Source organism: Glandiceps talaboti, chromosome 5, assembly GCF_964340395.1.
Source record: "Glandiceps talaboti chromosome 5, keGlaTala1.1, whole genome shotgun sequence".
Taxonomy (NCBI): Eukaryota; Metazoa; Hemichordata; class Enteropneusta; family Spengelidae; genus Glandiceps; species Glandiceps talaboti.
The window spans coordinates 25,979,227-26,000,991 of NC_135553.1; the positions used below are offsets into that span (position 1 = coordinate 25,979,227).

The 21,765-nt window shown below is 35.8% G+C and overlaps 1 protein-coding gene across 1 annotated transcript in view; it reads left to right on the forward strand.

Annotated features, from left to right (window-relative positions):
• The first annotated feature begins 950 nt into the window (after positions 1-950).
• Positions 951-21,765, forward strand: part of LOC144435755 (transient receptor potential cation channel subfamily M member-like 2) — a 38,417-nt gene continuing 17,602 nt past the window's right edge. Inside the window, exons 1-17 of the mRNA XM_078124369.1 lie at positions 951-1,329; positions 1,606-1,743; positions 2,174-2,354; positions 3,322-3,491; positions 6,156-6,348; positions 6,828-7,029; positions 7,996-8,143; positions 8,838-8,910; positions 9,134-9,246; positions 9,785-9,919; positions 10,820-10,900; positions 11,878-12,136; positions 14,778-14,877; positions 16,015-16,246; positions 16,568-16,885; positions 17,495-17,638; positions 18,732-18,986. Coding sequence (XP_077980495.1) covers positions 967-1,329; positions 1,606-1,743; positions 2,174-2,354; positions 3,322-3,491; positions 6,156-6,348; positions 6,828-7,029; positions 7,996-8,143; positions 8,838-8,910; positions 9,134-9,246; positions 9,785-9,919; positions 10,820-10,900; positions 11,878-12,136; positions 14,778-14,877; positions 16,015-16,246; positions 16,568-16,885; positions 17,495-17,638; positions 18,732-18,986 — 3,105 coding nt within the window. The 5' untranslated portion in view covers positions 951-966. The remainder of the gene's footprint in view (positions 1,330-1,605; positions 1,744-2,173; positions 2,355-3,321; positions 3,492-6,155; positions 6,349-6,827; positions 7,030-7,995; positions 8,144-8,837; positions 8,911-9,133; positions 9,247-9,784; positions 9,920-10,819; positions 10,901-11,877; positions 12,137-14,777; positions 14,878-16,014; positions 16,247-16,567; positions 16,886-17,494; positions 17,639-18,731; positions 18,987-21,765) is intronic.

Genomic DNA, 21,765 nt, shown 5'->3' on the forward strand with positions numbered 1-21,765 from the left:
CAACTCTTTTGTCAGTGAGCAATGTAGTCCAGTTTAACACCCTTTTGATGAAGATCTCACTAGAAAATTATTTTTTTTGATCTTACAAATCTGATCATCAAAACTTGTACAAAAACTTTTAAGTTTTGATATCATCAATTTTCTGTCATCATAATTCACTTAAGGATTAAGTCCTCTTCATACATGTACAATGTACATTGTAATGTCAACCATTTTAGATTGTCTCAATCTATAACACAATAAAGTTGTTTGCTCATTTTGAACTTCGACACTTGGCACTGTTACATGTATAGTGTATTTTTCAGTATCCACTTCCTCTTATCCATCTTCCTAGATTACTTGTATTTCAATCTCTCCAAGTGAGAAACTTCTTTTGAAAGACAATGACCAGAGTTGACTAAATTGCATTCCTTGTATATCTGCATCACAAGGACTTGATTGCTATGTTTTCTATGAGTTCATGTCTTTGTATTTATAACAAAGTAAATATCTGATGTAATATAACAAGTACAAATAACAAACCAAAGGGATACATGTATATGTTACATTATATATGGGATTTAACACAGGTAAGAAAATGTCAATATCAAATGTTAAACAGTATTTTTTTTTAATTTTTCATAGCATGGATTTCACAGACCTGGTAGTTGTACAGACATCTTGAATACATTATGAAGTTATCATACTATGGACACAGTACAATACAAGTTTTCATTACTGGAAGATCCAGAAATTTTGCCACTCCGATGCTTTCATGAAGACCATGATACAACCATGGAGTCACAAGACAATCAACCTCCTCCTCCTCTTCCCCCTCCTCCTCCTCACCAACTTGAACACAAATCTTCAAAGTACCCACAGTATGATGCCATCAGAAACAAAAAAATGCTACCATTGTATACAGACACTGATGCACCACTACCAGGAGTAATGCAAGTAGAATACAAACCAGAACCAATACAGTACATGTATGATGAGGAAAGACAAAGAAAACAGAAAAAATACAAACGGAAACGTTCCAGGAGACATCTATCACCAAAATCAAGCAGTCAAGTTGGTGATTCATCTACCACATACAGTGGCAGTACACAACGTAGTCATGTTGAAGGCAATGACAATCATGGACGTGACAGATCATCTAGTCCAAATATTAGACAGAGAAGTGTTAGCCAACCTCCTGATGTACAACAAACTCAGCAACACTTTGATCACAGAACAAGTGACAAAACTAAACAACCAGTACAGGAAGAAATAATCACAGCCAAGACAGAAGATGATGTAAAAACAGCTAATTTAGATATTCTGAAACGTACTTCTGAACAAAATTGGGTAAGTATACATCTACATGATAAAATTCAAAACCGTAATTTTTTAAGAAGTGTAAACTCCAGTATATCATACAATTCTCCAAAATTGTAATCAAACATTGGTGCTCAATGTTGTCATCAAACAGAAATGTGTTTTTCAGTGTACAATGTACATGTACTCCCATGCACTATGATGATAGTATTAAAAATCTGTCAAAATGTTGAATTGAAAATTTGGTACAGCCAATCTAACACATTTATATTATCCTTATATGTATGTATTTCTTGTTATCAAAAGCACAAAGAGGTGGCAGATTTTGTCAAATCAAAGAAGATCAAACAGCGATATGGTGTGGGTGATAAGGAGCTTGAAGACTGTGACTCATTTGGAGAGATCAACTTTATTGGCTTTGGTCATAGTTCTAAAAGTGCACCGGTAAGTTAATATTTCACTACTAGGAAAGTTTTACCTGTAGGTTTATTGCTTCTTCCAAATGTCTTGAACATGATCAGAATTTCCCCTATGTGTTTCTATTTTATTAAATGAATATTAGATATCTTGAGATGCATTCCCCTTTAATTTTTATACAAATATATGTATGGCAAAGGAGAGAGCCTCAACATGCATGGTAGTCACTTGACATTTAGATAAGCCATAATTCACAATACTGATGATGGTGAAGTGGTTTGATTCTCTCTTGATCATTATGACTGGTTTTCATTTAATAATCTAGAGTAAATCACACATTTCTATTCTGTCATGTTTTGATATTAAATCTATATAAATGGATACAAAACTCTTGTGTTTACATCCAATGGAATGGGCAATAAAAATATTAATCATTTTCTGTCAATTCTATTGCTAGTATATTCGAGTGGATAAAAATACTAAGGCTGATATATTATGGGATCTTCTGATTGATCATTGGGAAATGCCAACACCTAAAGTACTAATATCTGTCACTGGAGGAGCTCAGGATTTCTTCTTTAAAGACAGACTAAAGAACCTTTTTAACAAGGGCTTGTATAAAGCTGCAGTTAGTACAGGTAAGTAGTTCTCTAGTTTAATATCTACTTTTTAGTCCCCGCGGACGAAGTCTGAAACGGGGACTTATGGATTGGGTTCCGTCTGTCCGTCCGTCCGTCCGTCCGTCCGTCCGCAGCCGTTTCTTGGAGATGCCTGGACCGATTTTTTTCAAACTTGGTACAGGGGCAACATGCTATGGCATACATATGCACGTCAATTTGTTTTATGATACAAGCCAATATGGCCGCCTAGCAACCATTTTGTTTGTGAATTTTCCATGTCCAAAGCCATTACTAAGACATGCTCGAACAGATCTCATTCAAAGTTGGTATTAGGACAGCGTTCTATGACATACATGTGTATATCCATTTTCGTCGTGATACGATCCAATATGGCTGCCTGGCAGCCATTTTGTTTGTGAATTTTCCATGTCCAAAGCCATAACTCAGACTCCATTTTCATTGTGATATGATCCCCCATACCCAACCAATCCTTTATTGTTGTAGGCATGTTCCATGTCCAACAAGCACACACAACATATCTAAGTCTGTTTGTTTTAGGTTCACAAATGTTGTTGCGTGATCACAGTAGTGATAATTCCTTAAAACCCAATTATAGCGGGGACTATGTCATTCTCAATGACTTGTATTTTTCAAATCGTAGTTCAAATTCAAGTTTTAATTTCAGTTTGATATTTTGTATGCTTAGCATTGGTTTCTGGAGAGTCATTTCATTATTTTACATCCCTTACATTATGCATGATAGCCAAGAAACACTGAATCGTAACTGTTTTCCTCATTTTCTTTAATAAGGTCCTTGCCGTGGGCATACATTGCCTAACAAGAGTCACCAGGCATGCATTGCTTAACAAGAGTCACCAGGCATACATTGCCTAACAAGAGTCACCAGGCATGCATTTGTAACAACAGAATGTAAATGTTCAGGAAAGATTTGTAGTACATAACATGATGATTCATATCTTTGTAGGAGGGTGGATTGTAACTGGAGGTACTGGTGTGGGTGTGATGAAGAAGGTTGGTGAAGCCATCAAAGAAGAAAGTAAAGGAACTACAAATGATAGTCACAGAAAAGTTGTAGCCTTAGGTATCGCTACTTGGGGTATAATCAGCAACAATGCCATCCTGCAAAAATCTCCAGTAAGTTATGAATGAATGAATTGAACATACCATAGAGTATTCTGTAAGATGCAAAGGGTGGTTAGTTTGTATGCACACAGTACTGTGTGTTTGCTAGCACTTGTCAGTGGCCATATAGTCTGTTACTTGTCTACCCTCAGTCATTTATTATTTGAATATTTAAGCAACACTCATGATGTCTATGTAATATAAATAACTTTCTAAAGGAGAGTAATGACTTTCAATGTGTGCACATGACCTTTACTTTCAGATTATCTCAATTTATAATTTATAATTTATAATTTATAAATTGTTTCCATATAGCTTTCAGTGATTGACTTAGATCGTAATATAATGTGGTACATTTATGTATGGAATATTTATCCTCAGTGACCCCAATTTGCATATATGAGGCACTAGTCATGTTCTGTTTTCCTTAGGGTGCTATTCATGTAGCATGAAAGTCTTATTGGCAAATTTGCTGTGACTATGGAAAGAATACATGTATGTGCCTGAGAATGTGATGTGTTATAAAACACTTATCGCCTTGCCTTATTTGGGCACTAGTAGACATCATATTACCCCTTGTGCTGTTATGTAACATGTATTTCAGCCATGGGGAAAATAGTTGCAACATAACAGCCCCTTGGGTAATATACATCTACTGATGCCCTCATAGCCAGTCACTAAGTGTATAATAGATTATCCCTAAATATTAACTTTACACCAAACTTTAGCAGTGATTGGATTTGATTTGATAAAAAGACAAATCCTTTAGTGTATGTTAACACTTCATTTCCATTACTTCACATGGGAGGTCTTCTTTAGGATCTAAAATCAATAATAAAATAAACGAAACGAAAGTAAGTAAAAAAAATTACTCATCATTTAGGTTGCCAGGACTGATTGCAAATTTCACAAACAAACTCGGTTATTGCTGCTTCATTACTGCTTCACAGCTGGTTGACCCCTTACTTCAAAACTTACTGAAAACCCTACCTTTACCAATACAGTCTTGGTTTGAATCCACCCAGTGTTGGCTGGTTATCATGATAGTACTGTGTGTGGGAAAGCTTGTGATGCCTTCAAAATGGCAGTCACTGTCACCTACCATTCTGGCGAATGGTTTCATTCCAGTGTGTTAATTACTCCTAGTAGTTGTACTCCTAAGTACAGGACCTACACATACGCCATAACCATATCAGTCCTAAGTACGGGACCTACACATACACCATAACCATATCAGTCCTAAGTACGGGACCTACACATACGCCATAACCATATCAGTCCTAAGTACTGGACCTAAACATACGCCATAACCATATCAGTCCTAAGTACGGGACCTACACATACGCCATAACCATATCAGTCCTAAGTACGGGACCTACACATACGCCATAACCATATCAGTCCTAAGTACAGGACCTACACATACGCCATAACCATATCAGTCCTAAGTACGGGACCTACACATACGCCATAACCATATCAGTCCTAAGTACAGGACCTACACATACACCATAACCATATCAGTCCTAAGTACAGGACCTACACATACGCCATAACCATATCAGTCCTAAGTACAGGACCTACACATACGCCATAACCATATCAGTCCTAAGTACAGGACCTACACATACGCCATAACCATATCAGTCCTAAGTACGGGACCTACACATACACCATAACCATATCAGTCCTAAGTACAGGACCTACATGTACGCCATAACCATATCAGTCCTAAGTACAGGACCTACACATACACCATAACCATATCAGTCCTAAGTACAGGACCTACACATACGCCATAACCATACAAATTATTAAAGATTAACCAGATCTATTAAGTAAGAAGGGTGATGCTCAGTTTGATCCTACAGAGTTTCCTCCTGCTGTAGCACAAAGGTTCTCCTCAGTGCTGACCTGGCAGTCAACATAATTCTATATTCAAAAAACTTAAACTCCAAAACTAGGTATAGGGCAGATTGGCCTGAAATTTGGTGGGAATGTTCTTTGGGGTGTTTAGTTTAAGAATTGTTCATGACACGATGATCCCATCAGTGATGTGCAAATTAGGGCTAAACTGTGTCTTTTCGGTTAAAAATCTGTAATTCAAAACGACTGAGCAGATTGGGATGAAATTTAATGGGGATGCCTATAGGGATGTGTACATGAAGATGTGGTCACAATATGATCATCCCATCAGCAATATGCAAATTAGGTCTAAAAATCTCAATTTTGGTCAAAAACTTATATCTTGAAAACTACATGGTGAATGGGGCTGAAACTTATAGGGATGTTTCTGGAGGTGTTATTGTTCAAAACATTTTGAAACAATTGGTCCTAGCAACCTTGGCCATGCTCTTAGCAACAGTGAAATGATGATGCACATTACAAATATAACAACAGGGATGGGTAGGTAAGTGAATAAAGAACCAAAACATGTATGTTAATATGCCTAGCAACAAGACCATATCCATAGCAACATCCAAATGATGGTTTATATTGCAAAGATGAAAACTGGGAAGGGTAGGCAAGTGAATAAAGATTCTGAAAATGTATGCAAATATGCCTAGCAACAAGACCACACCCATAGCAACAGCAAAATACAGTTGTGGTACAACGCCATTGGTGCTATTCTTATTTTTGCCACTGTTAATCATATACTATTGATGTTGTTCATAGAAAAGAGAAGGTTGGTGGCCAGCTGAGTACATAGAGAAAGATTTGAAATTGGCTGGTAAGCTGACATCCTTGGATAGTAACCATACACACTTTATCTTGGTGGATCATGGCAAAGTGGATTTTGGTGCTGATATCGGATTACGAGCTAATCTTGAACAGTTCATAAATACTGCACAGACACAGAATGGTAAAAGTAAGTGTTACCAAAATCTATGTGAATCAACTTTGTTTAGTATTTTTATGATTATCCAAAAAAATTTGTGAGTGCTTGAGTGCTGGTATGTAGAAAAAGATAAATTTGTACAAACTACAATGTAAATAATAATTACACACTGACTGTCTTTATGCATGTAGCTCAGACTTTGATGTGAGTCTTTTGTACAGGGAAAGTTCCTTACCCAAGGAGTGTGTGGTACATAACCTGTAGCTAGCTCAGGCTTTGATGTGAATCTTTTGTACAGGGAAAGTTCCTTACCCAAGTGGTACATAACCTGTACAGTCAACCATAAAATGTCAATGTGTTTTAAAAATAGACAAAGTGATAGGTGGTTATAAGCTACCAATTCTGGTAGTACTTGTGGTGGTATAGGGTAGTTATAAACTACCAATTCTGGTAGTATTTGTAGTGGTATAGGGTGGTTATGTTAACACATAATTTCTTTTCTTCAACAGGTAAACCACCAATACCGGTAGTACTTGTAGTGGTACAGGGTGGTTATGGCACCATAGAAACTGTGTACAAATCCCTGATACCACCTAAAGACAATGCATCTAATGAATACCCTGTACAGTCCATTCCTGTTGTCATTGTTGAAGGCAGTGGAAAGGCTGCTGACGCCATTGCTGAGGCATTGCGTAAAACCAAAGTTGATAGGTAGGCTTGAAATTATCCAATGTATCTTAGTTGCAGATAAAAGTAAGTTATCCCTTGTAATTCTGTAAATGCCCAGAAAGTATTGAAAACAAATTGCAAAGGAAACCAGTTTGACTGTTTTTTATCTGTAGTTATTTTTACATAATAACATAGACAGTTGGTCTTTCAGTAGTCCTTGCAAAGGGTAGTGTAAACTATCTACTACTTTCATTATGAATTTTCAACTACATTTTGATTTAAAACAAAGTTATATAGTCATTGTCTTTCTACATGTGATGAGAGACAGCCAGACAGACATGGATAGACAGACATGGATGGATAGACAGACAGATAGACAACCAGCCAGCCAAACAGACAGACAGACATGGATAGACAGCCTGACAAACAAGACATGGATAGACAGCCTGACAGACAAGACATGGATAGACAGACAGACAGACAAGACATGGATGGATAGACAGACAGACAGACAGACATGGATAGACAGCCTGACAGACAGACTTTGATAGACAGACAGACAGACAGACAGACAGACAAGACATGGACAGACAGACAGACAGACAGACAGACAGACATACAGACAGACAGACAGACAAAGATATGGATAGACAGACAGACAGACAAGGCATGGATAGACAGACAGACAGACAGACAGACAGACAGACAGACAGACAGACAGACAGACAGACAAGACGGATAGATAGACTCATACACTATAGGCAAACTTGTAGATAGACTCATATAGAGATAGGGAGACTCATGGCAGACAAACAGACTCATATATAGATGAACATACTTGCATGCATGTACATACATTTATGCATTTATGCATACATACATTGGAGCATGTATATGTACAGTGACAAAGACACAGAAACAGAGACAAACAGGCTCACTCACTAGTAACAGCAATGGTAGAACTTGTTAAAAAGGCTGCCTAATACACATTGTTTATTTCATATACAGTAATAGTGACACAGGGCTGGTGAGAGATACCCTTAAAAACATGGATATTATACGAGAAGTGGTTGATCCAGAAAGAAAACTAGAAAAAAGATTTGAGGAATGTGTTGGCTGGTTTCAAGAGATGATGATGCCACCATACAGGGATATGGTAATCAACTGTTATCTCATCAGACTTCAGTATTTTGAAATGACTATAACAGTGGTTATAGCTGTTATTGTCTTCATTCTGCCGAATTTATTCTGAAGTGGAAAGATAAATGCATGCAAATACTCCATATATATTCCAGTTATCAGAAAGACAAAATATTTTATAGTTTGGCCACTAGGGGGTGCTGTTCAGAAACAGCGTTTGGAACAGAAGTGAGGGCTACATGTGTATGATACTTGTATTGATTACTTAGCATGTAGCTTCCCTTGGAAACAACCCCCAAAATTGGTGCACTTCATTGCAACAAATATTAATAGACATAGGATGATTTACTCCTGTTGATATGTTTGTATAGTACCACTAATGAGACTTCTGAGATTTTTATGATTTAATGTATTTTAAATTTTACAATTTGTAAGTGGATATTTGCGTGATTGTCAATTTAATGTATGAGGGACTCATTGGAAAGAAACCAACCCATCAACTCTTTGTGTTGTTTTCTAACTCTTACTGAGTTTTACTCTGAATAAAGATATTTTATAATTATAATAATAATTTACTTTTAGTCTCTTCAGGTGGTGTTGATGTTAGAAAAGTGGAAAAATGGTCAAGTGTACAGGGATAGTTTCAATTTCAAACATTGCAGACTTATTTAGTGAAGCAACAAACATTTTTCTCTTCCTTTTGTTTCCAGATAACAGTATTCAGAATGCAAGAAGATAATTTCAAAGACATTGATCGAGCTATCTTACATGGGTTATTACAAGGTAAAGTTTCGTTTAGTTGACATTCATCACAGTAAGGGTATATTTTCACCTCACTTTAACTGGCTCTGTACAAACAAACAGTGAGATGTCAGAACATGACATCACTCTGGCATTGAGAAACCCGACATGACCATTACTATGATAGTACATTTACCATCATATTCTGATAGGAATAATTGTTTCCGTTTGGTGCTGATAAAGACAACCTTTGTTTCCATTTCAGCTCAGTCATTGTCAGATGATATCAGAACCCAGCTGAATCTTGCCTTGAGATGGAATCGATGTGATATTGCCAGAGATGAAATTATTACAGCTGAGAGAAGAGTCAAGTGGCAGGTACAAATTACACATTTTGAAAAAACACAGAAACTTCTACATTTTCAATTCCGGTAATAAAAGAGTTATCCCAGCCATACTATTTGATTTTTTCCTTGCTGCAAATCTACCACTTTGGATCATGTGTTCATCTTCAACACAAATGTCAAATGCTATAGTCTGCATATGATCATGATCTTGATGATAATGGCAAAATGGCAGCCATTTTGTCTTAAAAATTCACATTTGTCCACTATGTAAACTTAATAGATAGAGACTTCATTTTAGTGTCTACATCCATATATATATGCATAATGAGCTTTCTAATGACACTTTGACCTTGACCTCTATCTTCAAGGTCAAATAGCCAAAAATCATTACAGACCATTGACACAACTCTGATATGCATGTTGTGACCATTTCAATGCTCTGGACTTTATTTCCTCAGCGTTCATCATAGCTTTGAAAGTAGTAAACTGTAATTGTTTCTGAGTTACCATTCTAAAGTAACTTTATTTTACAGTCTAATGCATACTCTTGTGTTTTTGTTCTTTTGTAGGGTGCCCAGTTAGAGGAAAACATGATGACAGCGTTGAGAGCCAATAGATCTGACTTTGTAGAGTTGTTCCTACAACATGTTATTTATCTTGATAAATTTCTCACAGTTGAAAGATTAAATAACCTTTATTACTCGGTAAGCATCAAAGTGATGATAACTATGGGTGGTCCAGTGAATAATTATTTTTAGGTGTTCAAGTGAATGAATAATTATTTATGGGTGTTCAAGTGAGTGAAATAAGGAAATAAGTGTTTCAGGAAATGAGTAAATATCCATCTTGATAATTGCTTATCATTGAGAAACTAAATTTACTTTTTAACAAGGTTATATAAATGAAATGGGTATACTTTAGGGTGGTCCAGGGAATGATTAGATTTTCATCTTGATCAATTTCTTACGACTGAAAGACTAGATTTAAAATGCATGATTTGCTCTGTAACGTGGTAAGATTTGAAACAGAATTTACTCATAGGTATTCCTTGGAATAAGTATGCAAATGAGGGAAAACCAATACCAAATCCGTAGCAACCATAAAATTATGAGTCTGTAAGTAATTGATGTGAAATGTGAACTAATTAAATTTATTTAAAGTGGCCATATGGATGAGGAGTGAGTATTTATTTTGGATTTTTAATTTACAAAACAATTTCATCATGACTTCCTACTTGAAAAATCAATTTGAAACAACATAGACCAAGTCTGTGTTGGTAACTCAATACATTGCAAAAAGCTTTAAAAAGTGTTAAAAGTTTGTTATTGTACGTACAGTAACAAAGATTTTACACATTATGCTTTTGCATGTTATCGAGTTACAAACACAGACTTGGCATATGTTGCTTCATATTCAATTTAACTTTTCAACTAGGAAGCCATGATAAAATCGTTTTGTAAATTAAAAATCCAAAATACATACCCAGTCCTGATCCATATTGCCACTTGTATAAATTATGATATTTTATAATTTGGCAGATAAATTAAAAGTACAACAATTAAACCTGAGCCGAGTAAATATTTTCCTCTGCATTCTTTCAATAGGTCATTTTCTCTAAGCATTCTATTGATGGAAGGACAGGTACCACAGACATTCTAATATCTCGCCTTGAAAATTTTTCATTGGTAAGTAGATTAAATGTGATCCTCTTATGTGTACATTATACATTCTGTTCTGTGATCCACTTACCAAAAGATATGTTTACATTATACATTCTGTTCTGTGATCCACTTACCAAAAGATGTTTACATTATACATTCTGTTCTGTGATCCTCTTACCAAAAGATATGTTTACATTATACATTCTGTTCTGTGATCCACTTACCAAAAGATATGTTTACATTATACATTCTGTTCTGTGATCCACTTACCAAAAGATATGTTTACATTATACATTCTGTTCTGTGATCCTCTTACCAAAAGATATGTTTACATTATACATTCTGTTCTGTGATCCACTTACCAAAAGATATGTTTACATTATACATTCTGTTCTGTGATCCTCTTACCAAAAGATATGTTTACATTATACATTCTGTTCTGTGATCCACTTACCAAAAGATATGTTTACATTATACATTCTGTTCTGTGATCCACTTACCAAAAGATATGTTTACATTATACATTCTGTTCTGTGATCCTCTTACCAAAAGATATGTTTACATTATACATTCTGTTCTGTGATCCACTTACCAAAAGATATGTTTACATTATACATTCTGTTCTGTGATCCTCTTACCAAAAGATATGTTTACATTATACATTCTGTTCTGTGATCCTCTTACCAAAAGATATGTTTACATTATACATTCTGTTCTGTGATCCACTTACCAAAAGATATGTTTACATTATACATTCTGTTCTGTGATCCTCTTACCAAAAGATATGTTTACATTATACATTCTGTTGCTGTGATCCTAAAACTACACCAGCTGCAACTGTTAGGTAGAATACACCTCTGATCTGGCCATAGAGGGCATAAATATTAGATAAAATATGAATGTTTAGAATGTTTTTCTGTTTGTTGGTCAGACAGCCATAAGATACATAGAAATATATCAGGGCCTATTTTTAATCTCATGATTGTTTTGTTTCACTTTAGAAAGGTGTACAGAAGGGAAAAGAGAACACTCACCTCCTACAACGTGTGGGTAGAGTGATCCAAGAACTTACATTTCATGAATACGACAGATTGTACAGAGAAGACAAATATGTAGTGAAAACACAGAATCAAGGTCAATGCAATACCAAGGAAGTTGACTTTGAGTGTCCTGATCAACATCTCTTTCTATGGGCAGTGCTGCTGAACAGAAGAGAGATGGCTAAAGTATTCTGGAAGAGGCTCAACATTGGTAATATAGGTATGTACATGTAGTGAAAAAGTGGTCATAAAAACCTATCCTGGAAGAGGTTGATGTGAACAAAGCTATTTAGTAATAATATTTGTGACTCAAATATTGCTGCATGTGTATATGTAGTAGTAATAGTAAAACTTTATAATTTTAAACTAACTTTTGTGACTCCAAGTCAATACAATTTGAAAACTGACATGAGCAACAGGATGGATAAGAAAAAGCTTAAGTTTTATACAGCTTCAATAGACATTGCATCATACTCTTAAGAACAATTTAAGACTGCAGTCACTGATATTATTACATATGTACCAGTGATTAGCTGCACTGGTGTGTTTGTATATACTAGTGGTATTATTACACATGTACCAGAGATTACTTGCACTGTTGCATGTATATACCAGTGGTATTATTACATATGTACCAGAGATTACTTGCAATGGTGCATGTATATACTAGTGGTATTATTACATATGTACCAGAGATTACTTACACTGGTGCATGTATATACTAGTGGTATTATTACATATGTACCAGAGATTACTTGCACTGGTGCATGTATATACTAGTGGTATTATTACATATGTACCAGAGATTACTTGCACTGGTGCATGTATATACTAGTGGTATTATTACATATGTACCAGAGATTACTTACACTGGTGCATGTATATACTAGTGGTATTATTACATACCAGAGATTACTTGCACTGGTGTGTGTATATACTATTGGTATTATATGTACCAGAGAATATATACTTGCACTGGTGCGTGTATATACAAGTGGTATTATTACATATGTACCAGTGATTAGCTGCACTGGTGCATGTATATACTAGTGGTATTATTACATATGTACCAGAGATTACTTGCACTGGTGCATGTATATACTAGTGGTATTATTACATATGTACCAGAGATTACTTGCACTGTTGCATGTATATACCAGTGGTATTATTACATATGTACCAGAGATTACTTGCAATGGTGCATGTATATACAAGTGGTATTATTACATATGTACCAGTGATTAGCTGCACTGGTGCATGTATATACTAGTGGTATTATTACATATGTACCAGAGATTACTTGCACTGGTGCATGTATATACTAGTGGTATTATTACATATGTACCAGAGATTACTTGCACTGGTGCATGTATATACTAGTGGTATTATTACATATGTACCAGAGATTACTTACACTGGTGCATGTATATACTAGTGGTATTATTACATACCAGAGATTACTTGCACTGGTGTGTGTATATACTAGTGGTATTATTACATATGTACCAGAGAATATATACTTGCACTGGTGCGTGTATATACAAGTGGTATTATTACATATGTACCAGTGATTAGCTGCACTGGTGCATGTATATACTAGTGGTATTATTACATATGTACCAGAGATTACTTGCACTGGTGCATGTATATACTAGTGGTATTATTACATATGTACCAGAGATTACTTGCACTGGTGTGTTTGTATATACTAGTGGTATTATTACATATGTACCAGTGATTACTTACACTGGTGTGTTTGTATATACTAGTGGTATTATTACATATGTACCAGTGATTAGCTGCACTGGTGCGTGTATATACTAGTGGTATTATTACATATGTACCAGAGATTACTTGCACTGGTGCATGTATATACTAGTGGTATTATTACATATGTACCAGTGATTAGCTGCACTGGTGCGTGTATATACTAGTGGTATTATTACATATGTACCAAAGATTACTTGCACTGGTGCGAGTGCATACTAGTGGTATTATTACATATGTACCAGAGATTACTTGCACTGGTGCATGTATATACAAGTGGTATTATTACATATGTACCAGAGATTACTTGCACTGGTGTGTGTGCATACTAGTAGTATTTGGACTGCAGTGCAATACCGAAAACATTTTTGCATACCTACATGCAAATGAGGACACAGTGTTTGTTCTACACAAAAGCACATCGCATGATCGCATAGTGTCATTTCTACAGAAATTTGTTGTTTCAGATAAACATATGTATCAATAACAGAACTCCATGCCATGTGAGTGCCAGTGTGGGTACTCAGAGGTATTTCCAATTGTGTTGGCAGTGTTTTCTGCTGCACTTTCACTCACTACACTCATGAAAGTACTATCGTAGAGACCACTGCAAGCTCTCATACAAATAGCCCAAGTCCGCACACTTGCACTCGACTGGTGCATTATGAGGTGCTATCATAATACTCAAGAAAAGGAAAGATTGAAGCATCACATTCCCCACTTTAACTGATTTCCAGTAAAACTAGAACAAGTGTTACAAAACTTACTCATCAAAAATTCTATAAATAGATCTTATCCTGATCAGTAAATACTTTTTGATACATAAATGTTAGTGTAACAGTTACCCAAATACTTTTTGATACATAAATGTTAGTGTAACAGTTACCCAAATACTTTTTGATACATAAATGTTAGTGTAACAGTTACCCAAATACTTTTCGATACATAAATGTTAGTGTAACAGTTACCCAAATACTTTTTGATACATAAATGTTAGTGTAACAGTTACCCAAATACTTTTCGATACATAAATGTTAGTGTAACAGTTACCCAAAACTTCAACTTTAGATATCATGTTTTCTGTGTTGTCATAGGTGCAGCCCTGATTGCTGGAAGAATATTAAAGGCTTTATCACTTCATGCTGAAATAGAAGAAGAATTAACTCTCTACTTTGATCTTGTTAAACATGCTGAGTAAGTTGACAAAGATCACACCAATTGAACAAAATAATTCTAAGCTAAGCCAATCTAATCTAATGGTGCTTATGTCAGGGTCAATCCACACAGATATACTTGTTTGAACATATGCATATATCTTAAGTTTGTTCTTGAAAGTGTTCTGATTTAAAGATTGCTATACAATGTACATCCAATGGTAAAGAATTCCATAGTCTAGGCACACAGTTTGTTCCTGCACGGCCAACTGATAAATTGTATGTCAGGGACCTGACTATAACTTAGCAAGTACAAATTAGGAGTGAAAAACAGCAACCCATCAGAGACTTGAGTACAAGTACAATCTAGGAGTTACAGACATTTACCATTAATTAAAAAGAAGATTAACTCAAAACATCAGTGATTTTACCATGCACAAGCCAAGTTAATGTCTTTGAACAGAAAATATGGATTATATGTAGTTTACCATGGGTACGGGTATTCTATGTCATGACAATCCTTTGCAGTCTATGTCACTGGTGTTGTCCTGCTTGAAGTATGGGTCAAAATACTCCAAATTACCATATTTTGTTTTTCTTAATTTTCATAATTCTACTTAAAGTGGCCATATAGATGAGGATTGGGTATTTATTTTGTAAAACAGTTTTATCATGGCTTCCTACTTGAAAAGTCAATGTGAAACAACGGTGACAAGTATGTGTTTGTAACTCAATACTTTGTAAAAAAGCTAAAAAAAATGTGTAAAAATGTTTATTGTACGTACAATATATAAATAAACATTTTAGACAATTTGTAATTTATTGAGTAACAAACAAGGACTTGACATTGTTGTTTCACATTGATTTTTGAAGTAGGAAGTCATGATAAAATTGTTGTATAAATTAAAATTAAAAAAAAATACCCAGGCAGTCGTCATCCATATAGCCACTTTGAAGAAGGTATATTATTAAAACATTTTTCTCCATTCAGCCAGAAAATACTTGTGACTTGAGGGTTTTTTCACTACTTGTCTAGTGACTCATAGTAACTAGGCCCTCGTAGATCATGCATATTTTCTTTGGATGAACAAAGAGAAATATTGGGGAATGATTACAATACTTTTTTTAGGGACTGCACTATGTTTAACTTTTATACACTTATATTATTTGTCCCCAGTGAGTTTGAAGACTTGGCAATTGGAGTGATGGAGAATTGCTATGAGGATAACAAGAAGATGTCCAAATTAGCATTGGTTCGCAAACTACCAGAATGGGGTGGAACAACATGTTTTTCTATTGCTTATTCTGCAGAACAGATGAAATTCATTGAACATGATTGTTGTCAGACTAAACTACAGAGAGTTTGGAAAGGAAATGTACAAATACATTCTTACAAGCAGTGGGCAAAGGTTAGTGGTATATGTCCTATTGATTGTACAATAGACTGGTCTAATCGTCTGTAAGATATAGGGTTGATCCAAATCACATACAAGTAAAGGTAAAAATACATATGATGCACTGTAATGTTTTGTCAGCAGTCTTGGTGTTGTCTGAATGTTTTGGATACTATTAATTATTGCACCAAACCTCAGACCACTAGTGGTCTGAGATCAAACTAAATATTTTGTTCCAAACGTCACAAACTTAAAAATGTTATCTCCACAATTCAATTTTTCCATTTCTATACAAGTGTATGTTTTCAAGTTACTACATATTCTTTCTCCATACAGTATGTCTTTGCATTCATCTTCCCGTTCATTATTCCATCAATGACATTCCTTGCCAATGACTACCAAGCGGAGTTTGATCCAGAAGAAGAAAGCAATGCATCAAAAGATGAAAAACAAGAAGAGACAAAAGAAGATAAGCAGAAATTAGAGCTTACACGATGGGAGAAAGTGAAGAATGTATTACGATGGACCTCCAGTTATCAACCTGGGAAAGGATCTGATGTCAGACATATAGGAGGTGAACCAGATGATGTCACACTATGGGAAGGACTTAGTTACTATTACAAGGCACCTGTCTCTAAGTTCTATTTTAGTACAGTAAGTGACTCCACTGTATCTTGTATTCATTACAAGTCAAAGTCTATTTTTGACTCATATTTCAAACACAGCAGAATCAGTGACGTAGATGTGCATTGTCATGATATAGAACGACCAGAGTATATATTCCATATTTTTGTTCAACTTGGCTCATGCATGGTATAATACAGAATACATTGGAGTTGCCAATGATTTGAACTTAGGCAGAAGTGACAATACTTACTAGGCAACTTTTAATAATTACATTGACAATGTTAGCAGACCATACAATTACACTAACAATACCAAGAGAAGCAGTTGACAGTATTATTAGGGACAAGTTAGTTATTAGGTAGACAAAAAAATATTTAGGTATTCAAATTTAGAAATTCACTGACTGAATTTTGACAAAGTAAGTTTCATATATTATTTATAAAAATGAAAATTAATTCAATTGCTTCTAAAGTGTTTAGTGTACCCAAGTGAATATCTAACATACTGATGTTTGTATGTATGTATGTATGTATGTATGTATGTATGTATGTATGTATTTATTTATTTATTTATTTATTTATTTATTTATTATTTATTTATTGAACAGATTTGCTTGTTTCTTTTATGTGTCGGCAGATCTTGTATATTGCGCTATTGTTCCTGTTCAGTTGGTTCATATTAACTGATTTACGACCAGCCAGTGAGAACAACTCACCTAGTGTGGTAGAATGGATTGTGATTGCATGGGTGGCTACACTTATGGTGGAAGAAATAAGACAGGTAAATTAGCATTTCAGAGACCTTATTTATGACAGTTGTCTGTAAAGGGACATTGACCATTTCATTTACTAGAGTTTTTGCTAAGGTCGGGGAACCCCGTTATATGTAACAGAAAGGAGAAAACAAAAGGCAGTGTTTCTTTTAGACTCTATGGTAATTGTGTATGGGAACCTGGGTAAAATGACGAGAGATCCTGATAAACTTTATGTAATGAACATTTTCATGAGATAAAATTGTCCAATTTTGCAAAATGAAGAGTGGCTTTTTAAGAATTTACTCTTCTATTGCTTGATAGATGTTTCGTGGTGGTCAAATAGTTAGTGTGAGCAGCTTGGAATCTGCAGGTTGCCAGTTTGTGTGTCTTGTTGCTGTCGTTTCTTTCAATATATCTAAAATCATTTGGTGAAAAAACAATTGTGCTCAAGCCGACTCAGTTGTATAATTTGGGACTGGGTGGGATAGAGATTGAAATTGAATGTCTTAATCCTGTGTACTTATAGAATCGGCATTGGGTTATATGTGTCCCAAGAAGCTGAGGAATATACAGAGCCTTTGTGTTGATACAGGTCCATGCCAGGGATAATATTTGTAAAGAGCTTTGGGCATAGTGTTGGAAAGCATTACATAGAAATTAACATTATTATGATGATGATGAGGATGAGGATGATTGTATAGTATTTTTAACATTGCAATACATCAGTAACTTTTATGACTGTGGAAATAGAGGTTTTGATGTACTGAGATGAACACAAACTGAAACTATTATTGTGACATGTTCACATAAGCTGTTGAATGAACAGTAGGTTTAATTTATACTCTCAGTAGGGTGGCATTTCTGATAACTTGTTTTTCTCAAGTGGCCACACCCTATCTTGATTACAGGGTGACTATCTCCACATGACAGAGACACCACAATCACAATCACTTATTTGTGAAACCTATGACATTGAGCAACAATGGTTTTAGTTGTTGTCTTAGTAAACTGAAACTTTGATTGCCAGAGTAGTATTTGTATCACCTCATTGTTATACATTTGTATTTCACACTGTGTGAATGAACCCCCAATCTATTATTGATTTAATCTCTCCAATAGATACATGTAAAGGAACCAAAGTCTGCATTCTACAGGATATGGAGCTGGGCTTCAGATGCATGGAATATCTTTGACTTTCTAATGTTTGTGTTTTTCATCATCTCTGTCATACTGCGATTCACACTCAGTAGTGATAACTTCTACATAGCAAGGATCATCTACTGTATCACCATGATGTTGTTCTATTTTCGGCTTTTACACATGGGATTTGTACAGAAAGACATCGGACCCAAAATCATCATGATTTTCAAAATGGTAAGATACAAATAAACTGTATAGAAGTAAACTAAGAATGTAAACTCAAAGATTTGTGTGTAGTCTAGTTACTAGATGTGTGGCAATTCTGCTAACTTTAAAAGTGACCATATAACACCAAAGGTACTGTATTGTTGAGTACACCAAAGGTATTGTATTCTTGAGTGCACCAGAGGTATTGTATTGTTGAGTACACCAAAGGTACTGTATTGTTGAGTACACCAAAGGTATTGTATTGTTGAGTGCACCAAAGGTATTGTATTGTTGAGTACACCAAAGGTATTGTACTGTTGATTGCACCAAAGGTATTGTATTGTTGAGTACACCAAAGGTACTGTATTGTTGAGTACACCAAAGGTACTGTATTGTTGAGTACACCAAAGGTACTGTATTGTTGAGTGCACCAAAGGTACTGTATTGTTGAGTGCACCAAAGGTACTGTATTGTTGAGTGCACCAAAGTTACTGTATTGTTGAGTACACCAAAGGTACTGTATTGTTGAGTGCACCAGAGGTATTGTATTGTTGAGTGCACCAGAGGTACTGTATTGTTGAGTACACCAAAGGTATTGTATTGTTGAGTGCAACAGAGGTACTGTACTGTTGAGTGCACCAGAGGTATTGCACTGTTGAGTGCACCAGAGGTACTGTATTGTTGAGTGCACCAGAGGTACTGTATTGCTGAGTGCACCAGAAGTATTGTACTGTTGAATGTACCAGAGGTGTTGTATTGTTTAGTGCACCAAAGGTACTCTATTGTTGAGTGCACCAGAAGTATTGTATTGTTGAGTGCACCAGAGGTATTGTATTGTTGAGTGCACCAAAGGTATTGTATTGTTGAGTGCACCAAAGGTACTGTATTGTTGAGTGCACCAGAGGCATTGTATTGTTTAGTGCACCAAAGGTATTGTATTGTTGAGTGCACCAAATGTACTGTATTGTTGAGTGCACCAGAGGTATTGTATTGTTGAGTGCACCAGAGGTATTGTATTGTTGAGTGCACCAGAGGTACTGTATTGTTGAGTGCACCAAAGGTACTGTATTGTTGAGTGCACCAAAGGTACTGTATTGTTGAGTGCACCAAAGGCATTGTATTGTTGAGTGCACCAGAGGTATTGTATTGTTGAGTGCACCAAAGGTACTGTATTGTTGAGTGCACCAAAGGTACTGTATTGTTGAGTGCACCAAAGGTACTGTGTTGTTGAGTGCACCAGAGGTACTGTATTGTTGAGTGCACCAGAGGTATTGTATTGTTGAGTGCACCAAAGGTATTGTATTGTTTAGTGCACCAAAGGTACTGTATTGTTGAGTGCACCAGAGGTATTGTATTGTTGAGTGCACCAGAGGTATTGTATTGTTGAGTGCACCAAAGGTATTGTATTGTTTAGTGCACCAAAGGTATTGTATTGTTGAGTGCACCAGAGGTATTGTATTGTTGAGTGCACCAAAGGTATTGTATTGTTGAGTGCACCAGAGATATTGTATTGTTGAGTACACAAGAGGTATTGTATTGTTGAGTGCACCAGAGGTACTGTATTGTTGAGTGCACAAGAGGTACTGTATTGTTGAGTGCACCAGAGGTATTGTATTGTTGAGTGCACCAGAGGTATTGTATTGTTGAGTGCACCAGAGGTATTGTATTGTTGAGTGCACCAAAGGTATTGTATTGTTTAGTGCACCAAAGGTACTGTATTGTTGAGTGCACCAGAGGTATTGTATTGTTGAGTGCACCAGAGGTATTGTATTGTTGAGTGCACCAAAGGTATTGTATTGTTTAGTGCACCAAAGGTATTGTATTGTTGAGTGCACCAGAGGTATTGTATTGTTGAGTGCACCAAAGGTATTGTATTGTTGAGTGCACCAGAGATATTGTATTGTTGAGTGCACAAGAGGTATTGTATTGTTGAGTGCACCAGAGGTACTGTATTGTTGAGTGCACAAGAGGTACTGTATTGTTGAGTGCACCAGAGGTATTGTATTGTTGAGTGCACCAGAGGTATTGTATTGTTGAGTGCACCAAAGGTATTGTATTGTTTAGTGCACCAAAGGTATTGTATTGTTGAGTGCACCAAAGGTACTGTATTGTTGAGTGCACCAGAAGTATTGTATTGTTGAGTGCACCAGAGGTATCGTACTGTTGAGTGCACCAGAGGTACTGTACTGTTGAGTGCACCAGAAGTTCTGTACTGTTGAGTGCACCAGAAGTACTGTACTTTGAGTGCACCAGAGGTATTGTATTGTTGAGTGCACCAAAGGTACTGTATTGTTGAGTGCACCAGAGGTATCGTACTGTTGAGTGCACCAGAGGTACTGTACTGTTGAGTGCACCAGAAGTTCTGTACTGTTGAGTGCACCAGAAGTACTGTACTTTGAGTGCACCAGAGGTATTGTATTGTTGAGTGCATCAGAGGTATTGTACTGTTGAGTGCACCAGAGGTACTGTCACCCTTTGACTTTTGTTCGACAACCTTCCAGTGTTTTTGCTAAGGGCAGTAAGTAGGTAAAAGCTACCATAGTTCCCATGTCATTTTACCTGGGTTCCAAACAAAATTGCCATAGAGTCTATGGGGGAAATACTGCCATTTTTACCCCTTTCTGTGACCAGAGGTCTCCAACCAAGTGCAGACCCTGGGGTCTTACTACAAGACTGATAATAGTACCCTAGTTGCATCATGTACTTTATAGATGGTTTTGGTGTATGGTTTTAAATTTAAATACAACATTCAACTAACAAAATTCTTCTTCAACACAAACAATCAAAATACTATCCAACAGTATTT